Raw genomic sequence first — 24,372 nt, 5'->3', positions numbered from 1 at the left:
AGTTGATTGACAGCAGAAGAAGGCGGTGCTCCAGAAAGCGCACCAATCCCAAATGCTCTGTGTGGGATCAGAGGTGAACATCTGAGCTCTGATCCCACTACACTACACTCCACCCCACTCAAGCGAGATAAAAATGGGGAAGGTGGGTGCTACTGGGGCCTTCTGACTGAAACGGAGATCTGCTGCCAAGAGAGGAACCTGCATGCCACCAGAGAGACCCGTTACGCTGTACCAAGGCACAAGTTGTACAGAGGCCCAGGCTACACTGAGCTTGAAGCGCCGTCCATTAGATGTGAGGCAGGCAGGCATAGGTCTCTGCCAAAGGATGAGGCTGCATTGCTGATGTACACATTCTTTTCTTGCTGTGTCCTCCAGAGTGTACCGATTCGTACCTCACATTTTTCCTCTCTACCCTCACCATGATAATAGACTGACCTTACCTTCCCTCACCCAAACCGTATCAGAACCGGTACCCGGGGTGAATCCAGGGGCTGAACCTACGCCCAAGACTTGACTCTCCCCTCCCCATCCTCTTTTCTTCCGATCTAACTTCCTCGGAGTGTGATTCTGCTGGGCTCATGTCATACGTGCTAGACTAAGTGTAAGATTATAGAAGGGTTTAAGCTTAAATGGGAATATAAGACTTTGGGGGTTGTGATTTTGGCGGTTTGATTTTTTTTATTTTTTTATTTTTTAAATTGTGCCTTTTGCTTGTATTTGATCATTGTAAATGTGTTCCTTTCATTGACCCTGGTAAATACTTGTGTGCTGCAATTATTTGAGAAATCGTTGTTTCCGACCTACCCGTTTCGTCTCTTTCCTATTGACTCAATTGAGGTGTATTAATGAGAGACAGGACGTCTATCGCCTTTCAAGATGCCCCACCCCTCCAGGGCTCTACTTCTCACTACTCTGCCCTGGCCTGCAGTTCTCTAGGCCAAACAGCCCCTGTTGCTTACTATTTAATAAGTGTCTTTCTATTAAATGCCACAATTACCCCACCTAGCCTCGCCTGTACAAGAGTTGTCCATGATACAACCTTCCCCTATTCGGATCTATGATTTACAATCGCTGCCCCTTCAGTGCACATATTACGTGTAACTTGCATCTGACAGATCCAAAATCAAAGTGTAAATCTCAGCAACTTGAGCACACGGACCAAGCTATTCTTGATGCAACAGAAGACCAAGAAGGAACCTGAATATGTAAAGAGCAAATATGGAGATATCAGGAGGAACCTGGATAGGATTTGGGTTTCAGCCGCTGCTCCACAATCCTCAAACCCATCCAGGTGCAGCCAACTGAGGCTTACAGAAGATTTTCTGTAAGAATTCACTTTTCCTTGAAGAAAGAGATAATGAGAGTGGAATATAGAGATGAAAGAGAAGAAAAAGCAAGAATTAGAATGATTAAAGAGAATTATTATAAAATAAAAATTAGAAGGAAGTTCGAAAGGACCAAAGAACAAAGATGTCCGGAAGAACCTGGACACATAGTTACTCCCCACATAGAACACATAGGACACATGGGACACGTATTTCAGCAGTTACTCCCCAGACTCAAACGCAGCAATATGTACAACATAACATATATATATACATATATATATATATATATATATATATATATATATATATATATATATATATATATATATATATATATATATATATATATAGTTGAAAGTGTCTCTGTGTGTGTGTTTCTCTGTGACCTATGCACGCGAAAAGTACTGGACTGATCCTCACCAAACTTCACATGCTGACAGAACATGTACCCGGGAGTGTCCCGATGTAAAAGAATTGTACTTCCGACTTCCGGTTTCCGAATTATGACGTCATCACCTGATTTTGTAACATTAATTTTTCAAGTTCAGCCGATTGACATGGGGCCAACGCCATTTGCAATAGAATGAAAAAAATAATGCTACAGTCAATTGAAGACAATGACTTCCGACTTCCTGGTTTCCGAATTATGACGTCATCCCCTGATTTTGTAACGTTAATTTTTCAAGTTCAGCCGATTGACATGGGACCAACGGAATTTGCTAGAGAATGAGAAATTAATACTACAGTCAATTGAAGATAATTACTTCCGACTTCCCGGTTTCCGAATTATGACTTATGCATTCGACACACTTGCAAAAATGACCGTATGTATATTATACCGTATAATGATATAATAATCATCTGTAAGTCATATTTTATTAACATTTTCTTTGTTCATTATTGTTATAACCATGGTTATAAAAAAAACATTTTTATTGTTACTGTATAACGTTTTTACGTCACTTCGGCCTGGATTCGGGATCAGCGATCAAATAATGTAAATCATGATTAAAAATTATTTTTTGATGATGCGGGAGTTATCTTTATTAAAATCTCCTCTTCTTCTTCTTCTTTCGGCTGGTCCCGTTCGGGGTCGCCACAGCGGATCATCCGTATGATCCGCATAGTGATTTGGCACATGTTTTACGCCGGATGCCCTTCCTGACGCAACCCTGGTTGCCTCTTACGACACAGGGATATGGTATACCTATTTTAACCGGGGTATACACCGGCCCAGTACACTGGTACTCATTTCGCCGACCTCAGAAGGATGACAGGCTGCGTGAACCCCCTGGTGTATTAATTCAGTGGCCCAATGGGGATTGAACTCAGGACCTTTTGGATCCCAAGCCGCTGCCCTAACCACTGTGCCAACACCAGGCTCAGTTATCTTTATTAAAATCAGGAGAGGAAATATACACCATGTCTGATATTTGGGTCTTTCATGTCTCCGACGATGCCTTTATCTCCAGGGACGCATCATTCCCCATGACAAAAACCGGAAGCAAAAGGGTCATAGCCAACGACATGGATTCCAAATTGCCAGGGTATTGTGTTGTTGTTGTTGTTGTTGTTTACTATTCTCTCATGTGCACGCGTTGAGTATGAAGCTCACTACGTTCGCTATTAAATGCTGTGCGGTGTATAAACACTATCGGGTTTGATTTCTATGTTGCGAATATTAAACGCTGTGCGGTGTATAAACACGATCGGGTTTGATTTCTATGTTGTGAATATTAAACGCTGTGCATTGTATAAACACGATCGGGTTTGATTTCTATCTTGCGAATATTAATAAACGCTGTGCGGTGTATAAGCACGATCGGGTTCGATTTCTATGTTGTGAATATTGTATCCACACTATTAAAAGTGTGTGTGTGTGTGTGTGTGTGTGTGTGTGTGTGTGTGTGTGTGTGTGTGTGTGTGTGTGTGTGTGTGTATGTGTGTGTGTGTGTGTGTGTGTGTGTGTGTGTGTGTGTGTGGCAGCCTCTACAATTTTACAATTAACTGTGACATATACTCCTTCAGATCCGTCGTCATCCACGGGATTCCTGTGCGGAGCACGGGTATCCCTGCTGGTGTACAATAACACACATTCTATCTCTGTATCCTCCCCTCCCCCTGCCCCCCCCCAAACCTCCACATAACATTATTTTGCATTTTCTGTTATTATTGTTATGCTTGTGAGGGTAGGTCAAATTACTTGAGCTGAGATAGGAATGCGCAGTTTAGCATGGGTCGTGTGACCTGGTTAGGAGCAACAATGATGTCACTTTAAGTCAGGGAACCTGTAGTGAGAAGGTATATTTTTGTCCCCCCATACGAGGTGGGGTAATGATAATTAGCGTCGGGATTATGGGAAAGATCCCGTTTGTCACAACCCCTTGTAGCCATCCTTGTGTTTGGGAAATGGGGACGGGGCTTTTGCGGTGTTGTTGCAGGTCATGATAGAAATGGAGGCTGTAGTGAGCGCAGGATATAAATCAAGAAAAATTCACCAGAGAAGGAGGAAGGGAGCTTTGGTGCTGAGAGTATCAGGCTGGGAGAACGGCGTTGGAGAATGTAGTGCCCATGGTGATTAACTAAAAAGAAGGTTCGAGAAGGTCATGTGATTGGAGGTTATAAAAGAGGCGAGCCTGCGCTGGTCACCTCCTCTCTCGCTTTGCTCCCTCTCTCGGCTTTGCCTACACGCTCTACATGGCATCATCATCTCTCTTCATTGACTTCGCTTAATGTCTATCTCCTGGTCGTGCGCCACGCTTCAGCTTGTTCCCTGGTTCCATCGCCTAGCGTTTACTATCTTTGGGGGCAGAAAGGAGGTCGGTATTGGATGCGGAGGGGTGCATCTGGGGAGATTTGGTTGGCGCCGAGCATTTCGTGCCAAAGGCCGGTGAACATTTTCTTGCCTTCTGCTCATGAGGGACCTTTGCCTGCTCACCAGACAGATGAGCCTGGCCTCTGGGGGATTTTCTGGGTGTCTTGTATTTACCTGTTTGTTTGTCGAGTCCGTCTCTGTGTGGGAGCATTCTATTTAGGCCTTTATTTATTTGTTTATTGGTGCCTTCTATTTGCTTTTGCTTTCTATTTGCTTTTGCTACACCACAATGCCAACCACGCTACAATTGCCCTCACAACAACCACCACCATCTTCGCCACTACCCCCGCTGACGAACGCAAACCTCCACGCAAACGACAACCGCCACCAACTACGCCACAACGCCAACCGCGCTACAATTACCCTCACAACAACCACCACCATCTTCGCCACTACACTCGCTGACGAACGCCATCCTCCACGGTCCACACAACGACGGTTTCCACGTTGGAAACCGTCGAGAACGCAAGGAGGGAAAGAAGAAGGCACAACGATGGCGCGTGGATTTTTCCCATCTGTTTTTACTGTCTGACTTCCCCGCGCTTTGGAGTGGCGGAAGAGCGATGCAGGTCAAAGGTCAAAGGTGAGAAAAGGTGGGGGCCTCTTTTTGGGGAATAATGCTCTGGCTCCAAGCCACAAACTGACTCCCTCGGCCCCCGGACAGAGCGGGGTGGAGGGAAAGCGTGAGGGCATGCCCCCTTCGAGAAGCTTCTCCAAGAAGCTCGAGGGGAGGCGGAGCGGAGTGAAGGGCGGAGCCCCGGGCTATTAAAGTCTGACACGGGCGGAGCGCTTTTGGTGGTGCTCTTGCTCTCTTCGTCCTCTTCCGCTCTTCCGGCTCGCTCTTCTCTTCGTGGTGGCCACTGGCCTGGTCTTCTGTGGGGTGGTCCCGAGACCCCGCTGGCAGGGCGGAGCGTCTGCCATTCCACACAACGCGACCTCGAGCAACTACGTCCCCCCCCCCCTTCTATCCGCGCTGGGATAGCGCCGGAAACCCCGTCCGTGGCGTCGAGCGGCCAACACGTGCCGGCGCGAGGCATGCCGGAGAGGACTTGCCTACCACGCCAGGGCACGGAGTCGCGGCCAGGCGTGACCACGCCGACGGACGTGGGAGAGGGACTCAACTGCCCCAAAGGGAAGTCACCATTTTCTTTTCGGGGTTTTTGTATGGATCTTGTGGCGCCGTGTCTTGTAAAGTAGAACTGTTTAAGTGTTGCCGTGTGTCGGTCTTAGTCGGTAGTAACTCTGCGTCATTGTTGCTTTTGTTTTTGTTGCCATATGTGCATTTTGACTGTTTGACTGGAAAGGTGTGCTTTCCATGTGTCGTGTAAAGAAAGTGCTTGCTTGTTGAACTGTGCCCGTTTCGCTTCATCTCCTTCCTTTTAATTGACCCTCCATCCTGCTTCACGTAAAGGGTTCGTAGTGGGCTTAATACGCCCAGTAATTAATCAGAACCGTCGAGGCCGACGATAACACCGCTCGGTTATCGTTGTAGCACGGAACGGACCGCTTCAGCGGTTCGTGTCTGGGGTCGGCCTGTGGCGTGGTACGATCGCCCGGTCGACCATCCGCACAGGTACTTAGGTAGATCGAATTTGGCGAGCAACCCTATCCTGCGCGGGTGGTTAATTGGCACGATCGTGGTGGGGTTAAACCCCCACCCGTGACTAGCTCCTGGCGTTGGTCCGAGTGGGTCACGACTGAATTGTCCGTTCCGGTGGGCGAGGCAGCCGCCATTCGAGTCGAGCGGCCGATCGCACGGCGGCGGGTGCAAATTTGCAACAATATGTTAGTCAGCTTGTATGTTTTTTATTTTTATTTTTATTTTTTTGTTTCTGTCATCACGTATAAAAAATTCTGCAGAGCACAGTTATCATTGGAAATTTTTGTAACTTCACATATCAGAGGCCTATAGAGGTCCCTTTCAGCGCATAAAATTTTGAAGGTCAAGGTCAAAGGTCAAGGTCACTTTGTCGCAAATCAGGGGAATCGACGAAACCCTTCTTTTTTGAGTAATTTTGATCGGATAGTCTTCAAACTTCATGGGAATATAGTTCATGGTCTGGCGCTCAGGTGATTAATTTTTGGTGGCGATTGGCCTTGACCTTCATGGTTAGCGCCTGAGGTCAAACATATTTGACCCCAAGGTCAAATTTTCAAGTTTTAGGAACCATATCGTGTGGTGTCTCAAATTGAACACCTCTGAGTGCTTTCTTGATATATCAAGCTTGAGACATTATGACGTCATTTGGTGACGTTATGAGGCAAATGCATATTTTTCATGGTTACTCTGTAGAACGATTCTCATCGGAATCTCGTTGGCAGATAATTCCTCAAGGAGTCGCTCCTGGTGGATAGCAGCTCTGTTCACCTCAGTGTGACCTTAAAGAAGTCACACGTGGTCACCTTTTGGCAAGATACGGGTCACCCTGCCGGTGACATTGGTTTATTTTTATTTTGGTTCGGGTGATTAAACCCCAAAATCCCCAGTCAAGTCTCCTGTTGCTTTGCCTTTCCTGCGCGCGTAAAAGGTTCCCGCCAAAAATTCAAACGCCTCGGCTGTAACCATTTGGCCATCCGTGCACAGTCGGTTTTAAATGGCCGTACACGTGACATTATTATCCTTTCTTGCTAATAACGTCTTCCCATGACATTGGGGGCACCATGGTATCTCATTTTTTTGCACTTGGCATACCTACCTATCTCTTCACTGATGGGTTTAATCAAAAGACAGCATGTTGTACTTTACAAACATATTGTATATCATTCTGTCTGAATCTTAATGAGGATGGAAAATGAAATTAAACACACAAAAAAAGATCTTTTTTATTTTATTTTATAACATGTAGTTGTTCATGCTGCTGTCATCATGGCTGTGGTTGTTGTTTGACCTCCTTCCTTGTGTGTGTGTGTGTGTGTGTGTATGTGTATATATATATATATATATATATATATATATATATATATATATATATATATATATATATATATATATATATATATATATATATATATATATGTATCCTGGTGTTGGCGCAGTGGTTTGGGCAGTGGCTTGGGATCCAAAAGGTCCTGAGTTCAAGCCCCGTTGGGCCACTGAATTAATACACCAGGAGGTTGACTCAGCCTGTCATCCTTCCGAGGTCGGCGAAATGAGTGCCAGTGTACTGGGCCGGTGTATATCCCGGTTAAAATAGGTGTGCCATATCCCTGTGTTGTAAGAGGCGACCAGGGTTGTGTCAGGAAGGGCATCCGGCGTAAAACGTGTGCCAAATCACAATGCAGATCATACGGATGATCCGCTGTGGCGACCCTGAACGGGAGCAGCCGAAAGAAGAAGATATATATATATATATATATATATATATATATATATATATATATATATATATATATATATATATATATATATATATATATATATATATATATAGACACACACCCACACACACACACACACACACACACACACACACACACACACACACACACACACACACACACAGTCATGCGCCGCTTTATGACGTTCCGGTCAACGACTGATCACATATATGACGGTGGTCCCATAAGATTATAGATTATAATGGAGCTGAAAAAGTCCTATCACCGAGTGATGTCGTATAAAAGTACAGGATAGCACATACAATTATGTACAGTACATAATACTTCATAATGATAATAAATGACAGTGTGGCCCCATTATAATGCGATCGTTGAGGTCCATAAAATGTCATCGCGAAAAAAGCAGGGTCGTGTTAAGTCGGGATTCAAGGAAATCGGCTTTCAAACTGAACCAATGTTTGCACGTTTACCTTCGAGCAAGTAAATTACCTTTGAATTGAAGAATTCCACGAATAAATCGTTGTTGTTACAGTCGAAATTAAAACACAAATTTGGTTTTAGTGAAGCTTTTTATGTTGTTAAAACATTCGCACTGTTCCGAAAATATATCACACAATTGACAGGTGCTCGTTTATTCATTTGTAAATTATAACATCGATGCAATGATTACGTATTTATAAAATCCAAACGCTATTTATTCACCTTTCTATAATAATCGATGCGAGAGGAGATTGTAAGCAGCCGCTAACAACACACATGGCCGTCATGAACAGGACAAAGGTAAAACTAACGCGTCTTCCGTCTCTCTTGGATGTGTGTTACAATTGCCGACAGTATTCAGTACAGTAACATGCTGTACAGGTTTGTAGCCTAGCAGCAATAGGCTACACCATCTAGCCGAGGTGTGTAGTAGGCTACACCATCTAGGTTTGTGTAAGTACACTATGATGTTCGCACAATGACGACATCGCTTTACGACGCATTTCTCAGAACGTATCCCCGTCGTTAAGTGGCGCATGACTTTATATATTGCTTTGGGAAGTAATCGGACTAGTTGACCCCGCATATTTGCAGCTCATAAAGTGTGACCTGCTTCTACATTTGCGATTTGCATATTCATCTTTTTAAAAATTATTACTTTTTTTCCATTTTAGGATTGGTCTCTATCCACCTGGGAAACTGGAAATCGGCCAACATCACAGCATTGCATAAATATAGGACCGCATGTCCTGAAGCTCACTTGGATCAGGAGCAACAGTTACTCAAACCCCCCACAGGCCACCTCAAACCCTGATTAATTATTTTTTTTGTTAATTTATTTTATTTTATTTTATTTTATTTTTTAATGCAGTGAACAAACATTGCTACATCACAGGTGATGAAGGTGTGGTCAAGTTTCATCAAAATCATGTGTGTAGTTTCGGAGAAGAGAGCAAATACCTAGTTTTTTTTTGGAGGAGGGGTCAAAAAACCCCGGAGACCCCCTAAATAAGTGCAGATTTTGATGTGGTCAATACACCTTCGTTTGGCATGAGATATGAAGCTTGTGGCGAAGTTTTATCAAAATCGTGTGTTAGTGGTTCAAGCGATAATGACTGAAGTGTTTACCGACAGACACTGCTCGATTGCAATTGCTCACCAGACTTAAGACAAGGTGAGCAAAAAATAAAAAAAAAGGTGTAAAAACTGATCCCCTTCATTACAGCCCAATTAGCTTACTTCCAATTGGCAAGGCCATGGAATCAAGCATTGCAGTTGACATCATTCCTTTTCTCCAACAACCTCATCTCAGATCATCAATTCAGATTCAGGCCTGGTCACTCTACCTTGGACATGCTGCTCCTCTTCTCCCAACAATGGTGGAGGCCTTCGATATCAGAAATGAGATCAGGGCTATCTCTCAGGACATATCTCGAGCTTTTGATACAGTCTGGCATTCTACCTTGCTCTCCAAACTGTCTGCCTATGGAATCCAAGGCCAACTCCACTCTTGCATTACTGACTTCCTCCACTCTCATAGACAATGTGTGGCTCTCAAGCGAACCGTTTCATATCCTCTCACTGCCATGACTGTAGTACCCAAAGGCAGTATACTGTGCCCCATATTATTCCGAATCTTCATCAATGATCTCACTGACTGGAAAATCCTCTTTATCTCTTTTCTGTTGACTTCACTCGCTGCCATGACATCTCTCATCCTTCTGACAGACAGGTAGCAGCCTCTTCCCTCTCCTCAGACCTTGACAAAATCAGAAAATGGTCACATAATTTTGCTTACGTATCCATATTGTCCACCTTTTGCATTCTCCCTTACCTCTCATCATAACCTGCATCCCTTATTTGTCCATCTCCTTTCTTCCTCCGCCCTGCTGTTGGTGTTTCCCCTTTCTCCTGCTGTTCCCTTTGTTATGCTGTGTCATGATTTGTTCTGTGCAATTGCTCTTCCACGAGCTTAGACCATGCAAAGAAACAAACAAAAAAAACCCAATGGCCTGACATTTGCGACATTTTTCTAGTTTGTTTCCCCCACGAATAGTGGGGTCTTACAGTATTTATAATTTTGTGTGCTCCTGTGTCCATCACATTTTATTCTAGATCTGGAGGGCTCCTGCTTTTGCAGAATAATAAAAATGTCACAATTAGATCCACTGCATTAAAGCTTGAGGTCCTCCTACTACTTTTTCCATTCCGGAAAGACCGGCTTTTAATACGGGCTTCTTTGTGGTGGAATGGATCTGAGTTTTTGTTCTAAGTAAATCTCTTGTTGGCTTTTGAACCAAGTAAATCGATTGTTAGATTTCCAACGATGCCCTTTTTATTATCTTAAGCATGGCGGTTACACAGACATGGATGGATGAATGCCTCTCCTTTTAGTCATGGAAGATTCTCTTTGAGCTTTATCGGCCTTGTTTCTGCTCCTGGTGGAGGCCGATGTGACTTAAACTCCCATCAGTTGGCGCATGGAGCTGGCTGCCCCAGTCATGTGTTGAATGACCCCCGAACATGTCTTTTACAATATTCGGTTGGCCGTTATGTCATTACAATTGAGATCCCGCCCACTGGGATATGATGTTCAAATATAATGGGATGTTCAGACAATTGTGTTAAGTCAATGCAGATATCAAGTTAACGGGATGTTGAAAATGAAATGTGGTTAAGTTTTACTTTTAAATTTTTTTTTATCTTTCTGCATCACAGACACCAGTTGGCGTTCGGAAGCCACATTTCAATTCACGGTGGAGCGATTCAGCAAGCTGTCAGACACATTACTAAGTCCCGCGTACTACATCCGTAACCTGCCCTGGAAGATTATGGTGATGCCACGGACACACCAGGAAAGGCCGAATCAGAAGACCTTGGGTTTCTTTCTCCAATGCAATGCTGAATCTGAGTCAACGTAAGTTTCCTGGGCTAGCTTTGCTTGTTTTGCCCTTATTTGATGGCTCGCACTCAGCATAATTTTACCATCAACAGAGGCATGAAGAAATGGAAATGATCACTAATGTGTGTCTTGCAATGGTCCCAATCCCTCCCCCCCCCTCCAAAAAAAGCAGGGTTCTATTTGCCCAACAATTCCGAAAAAAAGGTGTCCGTCCCCACACCCCTACAAACAAACAAACAAAAAAACGTGGTTTTTCTTTTCCATTGTTGTTGGCATTATGTTTTCGGGTTGTCCGTCCATCCGTGATGGATTTTCATTCCCGCGATAACTTAAGACTGGCTGAAGGGATCTATGTCAAACTTGTGACAATAATGTATAATGATGAAAAGATAAGCTGCTAAGATTTTGGGATCAATAGGTCAAAGGTGAGAGGTCATGTCAAGTAAAATTGTGATACTTGAGAACAGCTGAAGGGATTTTCATCAAACTTGGTACAAGTATGTATAAACCTCCATCAGTGCATCCATCCATCCATGATAGATTATTCACTTTAAGGTCAATGGCTAGAGGTCACATTAAAACTCCTGTTAATGTGATACCATTGGCTATGGGATTTGAACTAAATTAAGTACACATTACCATGATGTGTATGTACATATTAGATCTTGAGGTTTCATGTCAGAGTAAGCAAAGACTTGATGTGGGCAGAGGCATATCGGTCAATTTTTGGTTTACGAGTCAGTAGGTGACCACTATATTCGTTATGGGTGTCTGTCTGTCTGTCTGTCTGTCTGTCTGTCTGTCCTGAGCATAGCTCCGTGGGTTTTGATCCGATCCTGATAAAATTTTGGTGGGAGGTTAAAATCATGATCTCGTTGTGTTTTCCCAAGAATGGGCGTGCTGCGCCCATTATGGGCGGAGCCACACCCAAAAAACGTGTTTTTAGGGGGTAGCCAATTTCAAGTTACATCTTCTCCGAGGGGGTTTGTCGAATCTGGCAGGGGTTTTTTGTATTTGGTTAACCCAATGGCACCTGCATAGCCCCACGGAGCTCGATTTTTTTTTTTTTTCATTTTCATCACAAGGTCACAAACTTAGAAAATTGCGAATTTTGACATAAAAAATCATACGACCGCCCAAACTTTGAGAGCTTGGATGACAATCTTTTTTATGCATAATCTTGAGGTCATTCCCCACCTAAAGTCTTGAAACCATTTTGCTCTATCTCGAACACCTTTCCCGTGGCGCCCCCTTCAAATTTGTTTTTACGCTTATTTTATCAAAGTATGGATAATCCGAGGAGTGCGAAATGCCATATAACCTTAATGACGTTATATTGTTCCTGGAATGTTCCAGAAGAAGTTTTGCACCAAAGGTCATAATCCTTGACCTTTGACCTTTAAAGTTCACAAAGGTCAAATTTTCAAAGTTGTGGGAATTGAACCGGGTTTTCGACCTTCTTCGACGAACTAATTCCAATAAGCTATAGCACGTATCCTGTTTCCTTATTTTAATGTCCACAACATTGTTTTGTGACCTTTAAAGGTTATGCAAAGGTCAAATTTTGAAAGTTGTTGAACGAAACCGGGTTTTCGACATTTTGCAGCTAATAACCTGTCACCCGTACCACATCATGTTGATCATTTTTATAACTTGGTCAAAAATTATCACATTGTCTCATCCTTGACTTCTGAAACAATCTACATCGTCAAATACCGCTCGTGAACCATTGTCGTCTTCAGACTTGTTTTTTTTCTTTTCTTTTTGCGACATTGAATGATGTCTCGTTTTTGTGTACAATATTGAGGCTTTAGCTTATTACTGTTATTATTATTATTATTATTATTATTATTATTATTATTATGGTACCAAGCCTCCAAGGCTGGGCAACCTATTGTTTTTCTTCTGTTTATTTTTTGTTTTTCTTCCACTGGCAATTTTCGGGGGTTTTTTGCGCTAAAATTCATTTAGCGCATTCATTCATTCAGTTTACCTCTACCATACATCTGGGCAACGGTGTCGCAACCTTTCAGTGCGTGTAAAGCGAGTAGGTCTTGCACCATCCCGGCGCGCTTTCTGGCAGTGGCCCCAATGTTGATCAACGATCGGCCAGGACATGTTGCTTCCATTGTTACGCAGCATTGCAGATTAAGTTCTGCGAAGTCATACACAAGCAAGATGAACACATCAGTATCATCACAGATGGCTGTGATGCATTTTGCACCATCTTCGGCAACTTTAGCGACTTGCTGAATCATGATGACATCTGCCTCCTCATGCGTCATCTTCAAATCAGTGCGACACGTGGTGTATTTCCACTGGGGTAAACTCCTGTCCCATAATGACGAGCCTGTGTTGGCTCTGCTTTCTCTGTTGACTAACGTTAATCAAATTCTGGCAAATCAGTTCTATCAGCTGAACTTTGTTCTCAGTTACTGACAGAACCACCAGCTGTGGAGGCAGTGGAGTCTGGCGGTTCAACCTGTGGTGCCTGCTCGTTTGCTGCCCAGCTCTTGCTAATCTTGTTCCACTCTTGATGCTGAAATTATGATATCTGTCAAACACCAGATATACATCTGATTTGTCCAACTTTGCCATGATGTAGCTCGTGAAGTTGCCAACAAAGTCTTGCACAATTCCCCTGTTCGGCCAATGAATAACCCAGAGGATTGCACAACCATCTAAGATGGTGACTTCAGGTTGTGGACCCAGTCTTGTTGAGATTTCCACTTGGATTATTTTTCAATGTCGACTTGGTCTTTGCTATTCTCATCTCCCCCTTTTCATCGAACATTGATGTTGGCACAGGTGCAAGCTCGTACTCTAAGACATCACATAGTTTGATGTTTCGATTTTGTTGGAATCTCATGACCCTGGAGTAGATGAGATTTAGATCACAAACCTCAGTAGATCCCACACGCATGACTTTCCGTGTCACTGCCATAGTTATGACTTGTTTAGATAAGGGAGCGTTGAATCCTGCTGGCCAGCTTTCTTCATACGAATGCATCTGTGCTCAGCCAATGTCAACTGCCCTTGGCGTGTTCACCTTCTCTGGTCCAATTCTGCCAGTTACAATGTTGACAACTCTGTCTGCATGTTCGTTTGGGTCAAGTGGGTCGATACAGGACTGGAGTTTTCTCCTTATCTTATCTTGGTCCTCTGTATCAGATCGTATGTGTGATGGCTTCTCTTCCTTGTGAATGGTCAACTCTGTGACTATGTGCCCCTCAGACATATCTGTGAGATCGTGGACTATCTGACTAAACGAGTGCATACTATAGGCCCACTTCTTCAGTGTAGAAGGCTTCAGTGTAATGCCAACGATTCCATGTATGCCATGACCGTAGCGCATGAACGTGGACTCGATGTACATATCCGACCATATGCCGTTCCATCTTGTGCCGCATCACGTGATCTCCTTTTAAGAACATTTCCAGAATGTCTGGACATGAAGCCTTTCCATCCAGCAAAGGTAGTAGAGCCCATATCTAGCATAGTTGTGATGTCCAGCCACGAAGAAGTTGGGGAGCATCTCCTTCATAGCCCAAAGATGCAATGGCCAGTCTCCTTCATGCTCAGCATGAACAAATGCCATCATGTTGAATACAGGTTTCACAAGGTTCTTTACCCATAGTTGTGTGGTCATGCTCTTTGTTGCTTTGGTTTCAAGAGTGTCCATTAAGTCTTCATGACTTTCTGCCTGAGCCACGCTGGAACGAAGGACCTCCTCAGTCACCAATCGCAGGGCCCTGAAGTTTTGGGGAAACTTTTTTCCACCAAGCATATGAGCAACACCTCCAAAGGTAGATTTAATCACGTCTTCCAGTCCACTTTCAGTAATAAAGTTCCCCACACAACCGATGAAACCATAAGGGGGTGCATGCTGCCCAGCCTTGGTATGAACTGGGTAAATCACTCAGGATAAACCCATTTAACATTAACGGCCACTTGATACAGCTGTTGGTCATTTGTGAAGATGGTTACGGTTTGTCCACACTCTGCAGTCAAGCGTTTTCCCTCCATTGCTGTAAACATCGTGTCCGGATCAGCTGGATCCATATCTATGAGTGGTGTATAAATGGCTCTCGTTGCAGGTTGGATGGATCGTCCTTGCTCTCTGCAGAGCTTCATATTAAAGCCACCAAACTCTGGTGTGTTCTGATCAGAAGTGATTTGCTTCAAACAAGAGAAATCCATATCTTGAACTCTCCTAAGTTGCATAGCTTGATGAGCCAATACGTGGAGAGGTAACACCACATGTGTGGCTTCTTCAACTGGCATCGCTGGTTTCTCAGGTCCCTTGTACCTTTGAACCGAAATGTCTTCTGTCACAGGTGTCTTCATTTCATCACGGGTCAATCTTCTGATGATGGCTTCATCTTCAGATGTGGAAGATATCTCCTGATATTTTATGGTAAGTAGTACTGCAAGAGAATGTGTTGAAACGAGTCCATTTTGGGATGAGATATTTGTGTCGAAGTTGTCAGCAACAACCTGAACGAGGCCACATTCAGCATTGGCGGTTCCCCTAATCCCGGAGTGAACAGTTGCAGCCTTTGCTGTTGATCCCTTGAAACGCTGAAACTCATCATAGGAACAGGTCACACGATAGTTGTACAACTGCTCGATGAGGCTTTTACGACTGACTAGAACTCCCAGTGCTATTTGGAGTGCAGTTGGTCGATTGATGATCATATTCGTTATGATGTTTCCTATCAGAACTCCTGGAAGTGTGCAGTCCAGTTTAGCTGAGATTTTGGAGAGTAGCAATTGAAGGGTTGAACTCACTGCTTCATTAGCAATACTATATTAATTCTAGTCTGATGGGAACTGGGGTCGGACAACAACTGCTTAGATTCCTGTGCAACCTTCTTGGCAATTCGTTCTATGGAAACATCAATGGCGTCATCTTCATCTGATGCTACTGAGTTGATCGCAGTAGACGCTCTGCTGTGAAACAAGATTAAACTAGCGACACCTTCACCAGACAGAACCAGAAGCTCAGAGCCAAGTATATCCAACAATTTGGATAACAGGGTTTGTCGAGAGTATAGCTTTCCTCCATGATCCTTGTACATATTGTAGACTTCTACGGAATTCCAGATGCGCAACGTCGTTTTTCATCGATAGGATGGTAGAACTGACATCTGGCTCAATGTCCCGAGTTTCTCTGCCACTGTGTGCTGCTGCCTCAACAGAATGGGGTGTCATGAACGACTTTCTGCAGTCATCATGATATCTCGCATCAGCAGCATAAAGATCGCTGATTGTGCCCATTAATCGTATCTTGACCTTCTGTCCTTCATCCTGGCGGGAATCGATAACATCTAGAATAGTTTGTTTGAAAGTTGTCCGATCAACACGAACTGCAGTCCCACAAAGGAGAACTCGCCGCCAACGATTAGGATTCATCTTATCAAAGTCCATGATGCACTTTTCTCCACAAAAAAATGCAATGTTCTTTAAAGTCAAATACTGTCATCTTTGAACGGCGGCTTCTTTTGCTTGTTGAAGCATCATCTTCCAAACAGACATTACTCATTCGTTTCAAGTGTCTTTCTATGTGTGAGCGTGATGTGTACGTTGACACACAGTCTCTATGGCATTTGAGCTCGATGGATTCGTCTGCCTGTAATCTCTGTTCAAGCTCTTCATGTATACCATCTTGTCTTGCTTTGCTTGACCGGATGATACTTCGCACTCTGTCTGGACCAACTGTTACCAGAGGTTTTCCAGCTTTAGTTGCATCACTGGGACTGAAGAAACAGTCTCCCATGGTGATGTCGCCTCAACCTGTAACAATAGAGGTAATTATAAACATCAGTAAACTTTTAATTTCTTTGTTCGTATTTTAAAAAATTCTCACGAAACAGGTTCCACCCTGTGTACTTTTGAAAATCAATAAAATACACAGTTGCTTTCAGACAGATCATGTTAAATAAAAAATAAAAAACTTGCTTGCAAATAATATCGATCCTTCTACTGTATCAGAAGACATTACTCTTACTTAAAACTCAGTTCTCCGTGTTTCTTTCATTACATTACAAGCCTCAACTTACTTGATCAGAAACAGTTAATGCTGTTGATCTTCTGAGGTCAGCCATTTCTTCACAACTGTACTGGGGATAAACGGCTCTGTGCAAGTTATTTTCATACAGTTTTGTTGTTGTATAACTGTACTGCAAAAACGCCGATCGGCGCGGACAAATTCAGGGGGTTATGCTAATTTGCATATTAATGAGCTAAATTTTAATGTTATGAAATTGTAAGTGGGTTTATCATGACCAGTGACCCTAAAAACATGGGTTTGGACACCTCAACCAGGCTGTTTGGATGCTTACTTCTGGAGATATTAAGAAAAATTGTTATTTTGATAATGGCGACTGCTAATTTGCATATTAATGAGCTAAATTTAAATGTTATTAAATTTTAAGTGGGTTTATCATGACCAGTGACCCTAAAAACATGGGTGAAGACACCTCAACCAGGCTATTAATTTGGATGCTTAATTTTGGAGATATTAAGAAAAATAGTAATTTTGACAATGGCCATCACTAATTTGCATATTAATGGCTTTCTACAAAAATGCTCAAGGGTGCCAGAGTGGCATCAATCGGAATATCCATTCAGATGGTCTGGTGATCACAAAAATGTAGAAAAACATTGTGTGGACCCGAATGCACGCTTTTCTGGCCAACACTCGGACTAATAGGGCTAAACTAATATATAGCATGATATCTCAAAATGTTGTGGACGGATTCGGATGAAACTTGGTGGACAGGTTGGGTGTGTGACCACGACAAATTGATTCGATTTTGGTGAAGACTCGAATCTGGATCTGACGACTGTAATTTTTTAAGTGATTCTTCACTTTTGAAAGATAGGGCTCAAAACTGACATATAGCATGCTATTTAAAAAATGTATTGGGCAAAATATGTTATCGTGGATCAGGTATTGTTACGAATCTGGCAGCCATTTGCACACACAGCCAGAGTCCCCGCAGTTCAGTAATTTCGATAAGTATGTGTTTATAGTTAGGGTCCCGTCCCTATGTTTAATGGGTGATTAAGTGTATGTGCGCTGCGAGTTATTTTTTAGTTTTCTATATCAATTCACTCCACACCACGGCGCCATAACCCACGTGTTCAAGGCTACGGACATGGGTGGAGCCCCCTCGCCTCAGGGCTGACTCCGCTCCAGCCAGATGGGGGTTCCTCTCATCCAATCGGGGGAGAGATCACTTCAGGGCCAACCCCCACCCCAGTCAGATGGGATGTTCGCCTTGTCCAATGAGGGGAGTACACCGATCACCCGACGCCCCCGACCAATCCGGAGGAGAGTTACCTCAGAGTGGATCCCTCAACCCACGTGGGGGGGGGGGAGGATAAGAAAGGTGGTCGTGTCGGGGGTGCAGTCGCTCGTTGGTCTGCATTTGTCGCTCTTTGGTCTTTGGTCTGCAGTCGTTGTCGTCACTCGTTGGTCTGCAGTCATCGTTCTTTGCTCTTGGCTCTTTGGTCTTTGGTCTTTTTCCGGGGTTCCTCGTGGTGGTGGTGGTCGTGGCAGCCAGGACTGTGGTGCTCTGCTCGTATCGCCGTTCGTGGCGGCCAGGACCGTGGTGTTCATATCATCGTTTGCGGCAGCCAGGATCGGGGGCTCGTTGGATTCCAGGTCGTGGGTTCGAGTCCCACCGTGGTGGATTGGAGTCAGTGAAACCGCATGAGGTGGCCAGGTACCCAGCCAGATTCTGATCCCCAGCTGAACTATCCTCCTCGGTTGAAGGGCCGAATAAAGATCCACGAGGTCCATTTCTTTTTTGGGTGTGTGTGTTTGTCTGTGGCCAGTCTGTTAAGTAGAACTGTTTAAGTGATTGGATCATTGTAAATACTTCCTGCATGTTCGTGATTAAGTCTGCTCTGTGTCTCCCTTCCTGATTATTGTAAATAAACCCCTGTTAAATGCACCAGCTCATTGCCTGTCGTTTCTACCATTAACCCAGCATGGTGCGGGTTTGAGAATCCGGAAGGCGGATTGTGCCGTAAGTTGTCATTTGGGCCGGCGCAGCTTTGGTAATTTCTGCTCGGTTACGCCGGATCTGAGTCGGTAACAGCGACTCGGTTCGGAGAAAGCCGGCTGAGGGTGTGGTTTCCCTGGTAGTTAGATGGCGTGAGTACTTAGGTAAATTAGAATATACAAGTGGACCCTACCTCACGCCGTCAAAATATTGGCGACTTGTCGCCTCCGGAGTTGTCCGGAGTGACGACCTTTCAATTCCGATGTTTGGTGGGAGACGGCCCAACTGCTCCGTCTAGCGGTCGTCCTCGCCACCGAACTCGGCACCACAACAGTATTATGGGACGGAGGTATGCGCTCTACCAAGTGCCCTTATAGTTCTAACTTTTAGTGCCATATTAAATGTTTAAACTGGGTTCAAAGAAAGGAAGGAGTGAAGGAAAATGGAAATGTGTGTCTGTCAATGATGCAGACAAGTTAAAAATAATTGAGAAAATTGAAAGTGGTGTGGCTGGAACAAGGATCGTGGAGGAGTTCGGCATATCTAAACAAAGTGTTTGATGTTAAGAAAAACAAAGACCAACTTAAGCAGTTTTCTTTAAGGTTTGATGTCAGTGTTGGTAGTACTGTGTCAACAGGAATGACTTTGAAACAGCCAAAGGATATACAACTGCAATAAGCTGTTTACAAGTGGTATGTACACCAGTGTTCGAGTGGTGTTGGTGTTCATGGTGTTGAGCTTCAGTCTGCTGCCGAAAGACTCACGACACATTTAGGCATCCCAAGTTTTGTTGCGAGCAGTGGGTGGTTGTGGTGTCTTCGGAAAAGGCACAACATTTTCAACAAGAAAATCTATGTTAAGGCTCTTAGTGGTGATGTTGAAAGTGTGGAGCCATTCCAACTGAAACTGAACAGTATTATGAGTGAATCAGGACTGATTTTAGCCCAGGTGTACAATGCTGGTGAAACTGGGCGAAAGTGAAGGTCTTTGCCAGAAAGTACTCGGGCTGTGAGGAGACAACACCAGGCCAAAAGAAGAGCAAGGAAAGACTCTCTGCCCTTGTCTGGACAGATGTTGATGACAGCCATCGACTGAAATTGGTGATTGTGGGAAAGTTAAAACACTCACAGATTTTGAGGCACTGCATGGACAGGCTTCCTGTGCTGTATTTCAACTCTGTTAATGCCTGGTTTATGCAAGCCATCACAAGAGACTAGTTTCACCATCACTTTGATCCTGAGGTGAGGAGTCATCAAATTTAAGTCCTGAAGCTCACCTCTGAGGACATCAAGGTAATTTTCATTCTGGATAATGCTCCCTCCCATCCTGACATTGAAACATTTTGCAGTCGGGATGGCAAAGGATTAGGTGCCTTGCTTTGTCACCCTTGCTAATTTAACCACTTGATCAAGGCATCATAATTACCTGCGAGAGGCACTATTGATGGCCATTTTTGGATGGTCACGGTGGTGTTGGTGGAGGGAAGACGAAGAAGAAGACTCAAACTGAACAAATACAAAGAAAGAACTAAAAGTGCAAATCCTTGTGAACTGCTGGAAGAAACACTTGTTTGAGGTTCCTCTTGATTTTGATGACCTCCTTCTGTGTAATTTTATTTATTTTTAAATTTCTTTGGGAAGTATTAGTCGACTGGATATGATTTTGTGCACTCCATCCAATTGCATCACATTTTATTCGAGATCTCGAAATGTGGTTTTGATCTCTAAAATTCAGCATGGATGCCACAGATCCCTGGAGTTTTAGCCCATTTCAACCGGTTCATCACAGCCTGTTTTTCCACAAACGAAGGTGGACCACAGTTGATTGGAGGGTCACCAACAGTGATTGCAACAGCCCTGACATCCAACTCGACAGCTGGTGGATCAGCCTGGTACAACCACTCAAAGGAACCGGCCCAGCGGGCCTTCACTTCAAGAGCAGGCCTTCACTCCTTTGTCAAGAGCCTAACAACCTCTGCTCCAACTGCAGTACACCGAGGGATTAGCTTGGATGAACGCAATGCGCAAATTCCCGTTAGCAGGACGAGAATCACTTGACCACAGGTGATGCTCTACCCCCTCGCAGATTCATCGCACATAGGCCTCCTTGTCCACCCTTGGCGCACGTCCTGTTTTATGCCTCAGCTCCCTGAACAGCTCAGCTCCGCCATTCAGCCTGGCCCTGCGACTCTGGTCAATGGTATCCAGTGGCTCTTGAGAGACAAAATTCTTCTTCGCCCTACGGTGAGTTCCAAGACTTCCACCGGCAGCATCAAGGATGGTGATCTTGAAGGCACTCCACCACTCTTCAGGATCTCCCAAAGCACTCAGACCCCCCAAATCTCCACTCAGCTTGTTCGCAAACTCCTCAGCGTCCCTCTCATCCTTGAGCTTGCTAACATCCAGCCGAGGCTGGGATGGTACCATTCTCCTGGATTTAAGGTGCAACTTAAGAGTTGCTACAACAAGCCGGTGGTCAGTATTGAGGATCTAAGCACTCCTGTAGATCCTGCAGATCTGGATCATCCTCCATCGACCATCAACAAGCACATGGTCAATCTCCTTTGCCACACTGCCAGTGTTGGAATACCAAGTCCAACGATGAGCTTGTGGGAGCTGAAACAATGAGCCGGCCACCCTAAGTCCCTGACTTCTTGCAAAGTCACGGAACTTATTGCTATTCAGGTTCACAGTTCCAGACCCATGGGGACAAACACACACCTCATAACCATCCCTATAAGTTCCAGTCGATGCATTGAAATCCCCCAAGACTGGAAGTGTATCTCGCCTGGGGCACTGATCAACCACAGACTCGAGTGTGGCATTGAATGCGTCCTTCACGGTGAGATCACTCGCCTCAGTCGGAGCATAAACAGAGACCAGGGAAATGACACCCAAGGAGTGACGAATCCTTAGTCTCATAATACGCTCGTTGAGTGGTGTTACCTCAATTATCATTGGGGTCAGCTTATTGGACACAGCTACAGCAACTCCTTGGGCATGGTAACCATCAGAGGGACCAGACCAATAGTTGGTGTAACCACCCGCCATGATCTCTCCGCAATCCAGTCTCCGGACCTCAGAGAGTGCTGCAATACCGTTGTCCAAACGCTTGAGCTCAGATGATAACAGAGACGAGTGATCATTCTCTCTTCGGGATAGGACATTCCAGGCACCTACCCGAAGGGAACGCCTCAGGTTAACTCCAGGAGACCGCCGTCTCGTAGACGACACCTCAGCACCACTACGGCACACTCACAATCTGACCTGGGAATGTTACCCCGTGATTTCCCTCCTATCATCAAAGATTGGGGGTCCCGAAGGCGTTGCCCCAATCCCGTCATCCAGTGAGCTGCCCTGTGAAAGGAAGCTGCACAGGAGGTACTTCCACGGAGTAGGTTTTTGAGTCTGAGAGATCATTTATGAAGATCAAGAACAGGACTGGGCCAAGAACACTGCTTTGCGGGGCTCCAGTCTTGACGGGGAGGGTTGGAGAGAGGATTCCATTGAGAGCCATATGTTGGCTATGAGAGTGGAAGATGTCAGTCACCCAAGAGTGGGGTTGGTCTTTGATGCCATTGGTGAAGAGTTTGGAGAATATGTCAGGATGCCAGACTGTATCAAAAGCATGAGGTGTGTCCAGAGAGACTGCCCTGTGATCTCATGCCTGACATTGAGGACCTCCATCCATTGTTGGGTGAGTTGAAGCAGCCTGTCCAAAGTGGGGTGATCTCAGGTGAGGTTGTTGGAGAAAAGGAAGGATTTCATATCAACATCGATGATAGATTCTATGACCCTGTTGATGATTGGAAGGCAGCTGATTTGTCCTGAGTTCAGGGGATCAGTTTTTGCACATTTATTTATGTAATATAGTGATGTTGGTAGATTTGCAAGGAGATGGAAGATGACCTATGGCAAATGATAGGGTGAAAAGGGCAGGGACAATGTACAAGAGTAGCAGTGCAGGTTTTTAGGACACGTCTGGGCAATCATGGTGCCAAAGACGGGTGCTTATTTATCTAGTGGTTTATTCAGACAGACACAGACACACAGACACAGAGACGGACACACACAGAGACGGACACACGCAGAGACGGACACACGCAGAGACGGACACACGCAGAGACGGACACACGCAGAGACGGACACACGCAGAGACGGACACACGCAGAGACGGACACACGCAGAGACGGACACACGCAGAGACGGACACACGCAGAGACAGACACACGCAGAGACAGACACACGCAGAGACAGACACACGCAGAGACAGACACACGCAGAGACAGACACACGCAGAGACAGACACACGCAGAGACAGACACACGCAGAGACAGACACACGCAGAGACAGACACACGCAGAGACAGACACACGCAGAGACAGACACACGCAGAGACAGACACACGCAGAGACAGACACACGCAGAGACAGACACACGCAGAGACAGACACACGCAGAGACAGACACACGCAGAGACAGACACACGCAGAGACAGACACACGCAGAGACAGACACACGCAGAGACAGACACACAGACACACAGACACAGAGACGGACACACACAGAGACAGACACACGCAGAGACATACACGGACACACGCAGAGACATACACGGACACACGCAGAGACGGACATGGACACGGACACACGCAGAGACGGACATGGACACGGACACACGCAGAGACGGACATGGACACGGACACACGCAGAGACGGACATGGACACGGACACACGCAGAGACGGACATGGACACGGACACACGCAGAGACGGACATGGACACGGACACACGCAGAGACATACACGGACACACGCAGAGACGGACACGGACACACGCAGAGGCGGACACGCAGAGACGGACACGGACACACGCAGAGACGGACACGGACACACGCAGAGACGGACACGGACACGGACACACGCAGAGACGGACACGGACACACTCAGAGACGGACACGGACACACGCAGAGACGGACACGGACACACGCAGAGACGGACACGGACACACGCAGAGACGGACACGGACACACAGTCCGAAGTGCGAGTGTTAGTGCTCGCACCTGATTTCAGTGCCAAAATCACTCCATGGCATGTGGCTTGATGGCTCTTCCGCTCGTCTGCCACCACATCGCACCTCATACAGCAGGAGGGAGGACTGGCCAGTAAAGGGGCGCATGTTCTTCTCCCACAGCAAAGGTGGCCGAGATGGGATGAAGGTCGATGTGCCGTGGCGAGGATCGATAGTACCACGGGGATTACAGAGAGGGCTTGCTGATCAGAGAGCTTCAGGAGCAAGCACGCGCGCGCACACACACACACACACACACACACACACACACACACACACACACACACACACACACACACACACACACACACACACACACACACACACGCCGAGAGAGATTTCCACTCGTAGCATCCTTTAATTGT

General features: G+C 45.2%; 1 protein-coding gene across 8 annotated transcripts in view; it reads left to right on the top strand.

Moving 5' to 3' along the window:
• USP7 (ubiquitin specific peptidase 7) overlaps positions 1-24,372 on the top strand; it is a 207,065-nt gene that overhangs the window by 20,553 nt on the left and 162,140 nt on the right. For all 8 annotated transcript variants that reach the window (XM_085891982.1, XM_085891988.1, XM_085891983.1 and 5 more), the window contains exon 3: positions 10,741-10,939. In XM_085891982.1, coding sequence (XP_085748108.1) covers positions 10,741-10,939 — 199 coding nt within the window. The remainder of the gene's footprint in view (positions 1-10,740; positions 10,940-24,372) is intronic.

Source organism: Eptatretus burgeri, chromosome 8, assembly GCF_056783735.1.
Source record: "Eptatretus burgeri isolate ZD-2024b chromosome 8, Ebu_testis_v1, whole genome shotgun sequence".
NCBI classification, from domain to species: Eukaryota; Metazoa; Chordata; class Myxini; order Myxiniformes; family Myxinidae; genus Eptatretus; species Eptatretus burgeri.
This window is presented reverse-complemented; position numbering and strand designations above follow the sequence as displayed.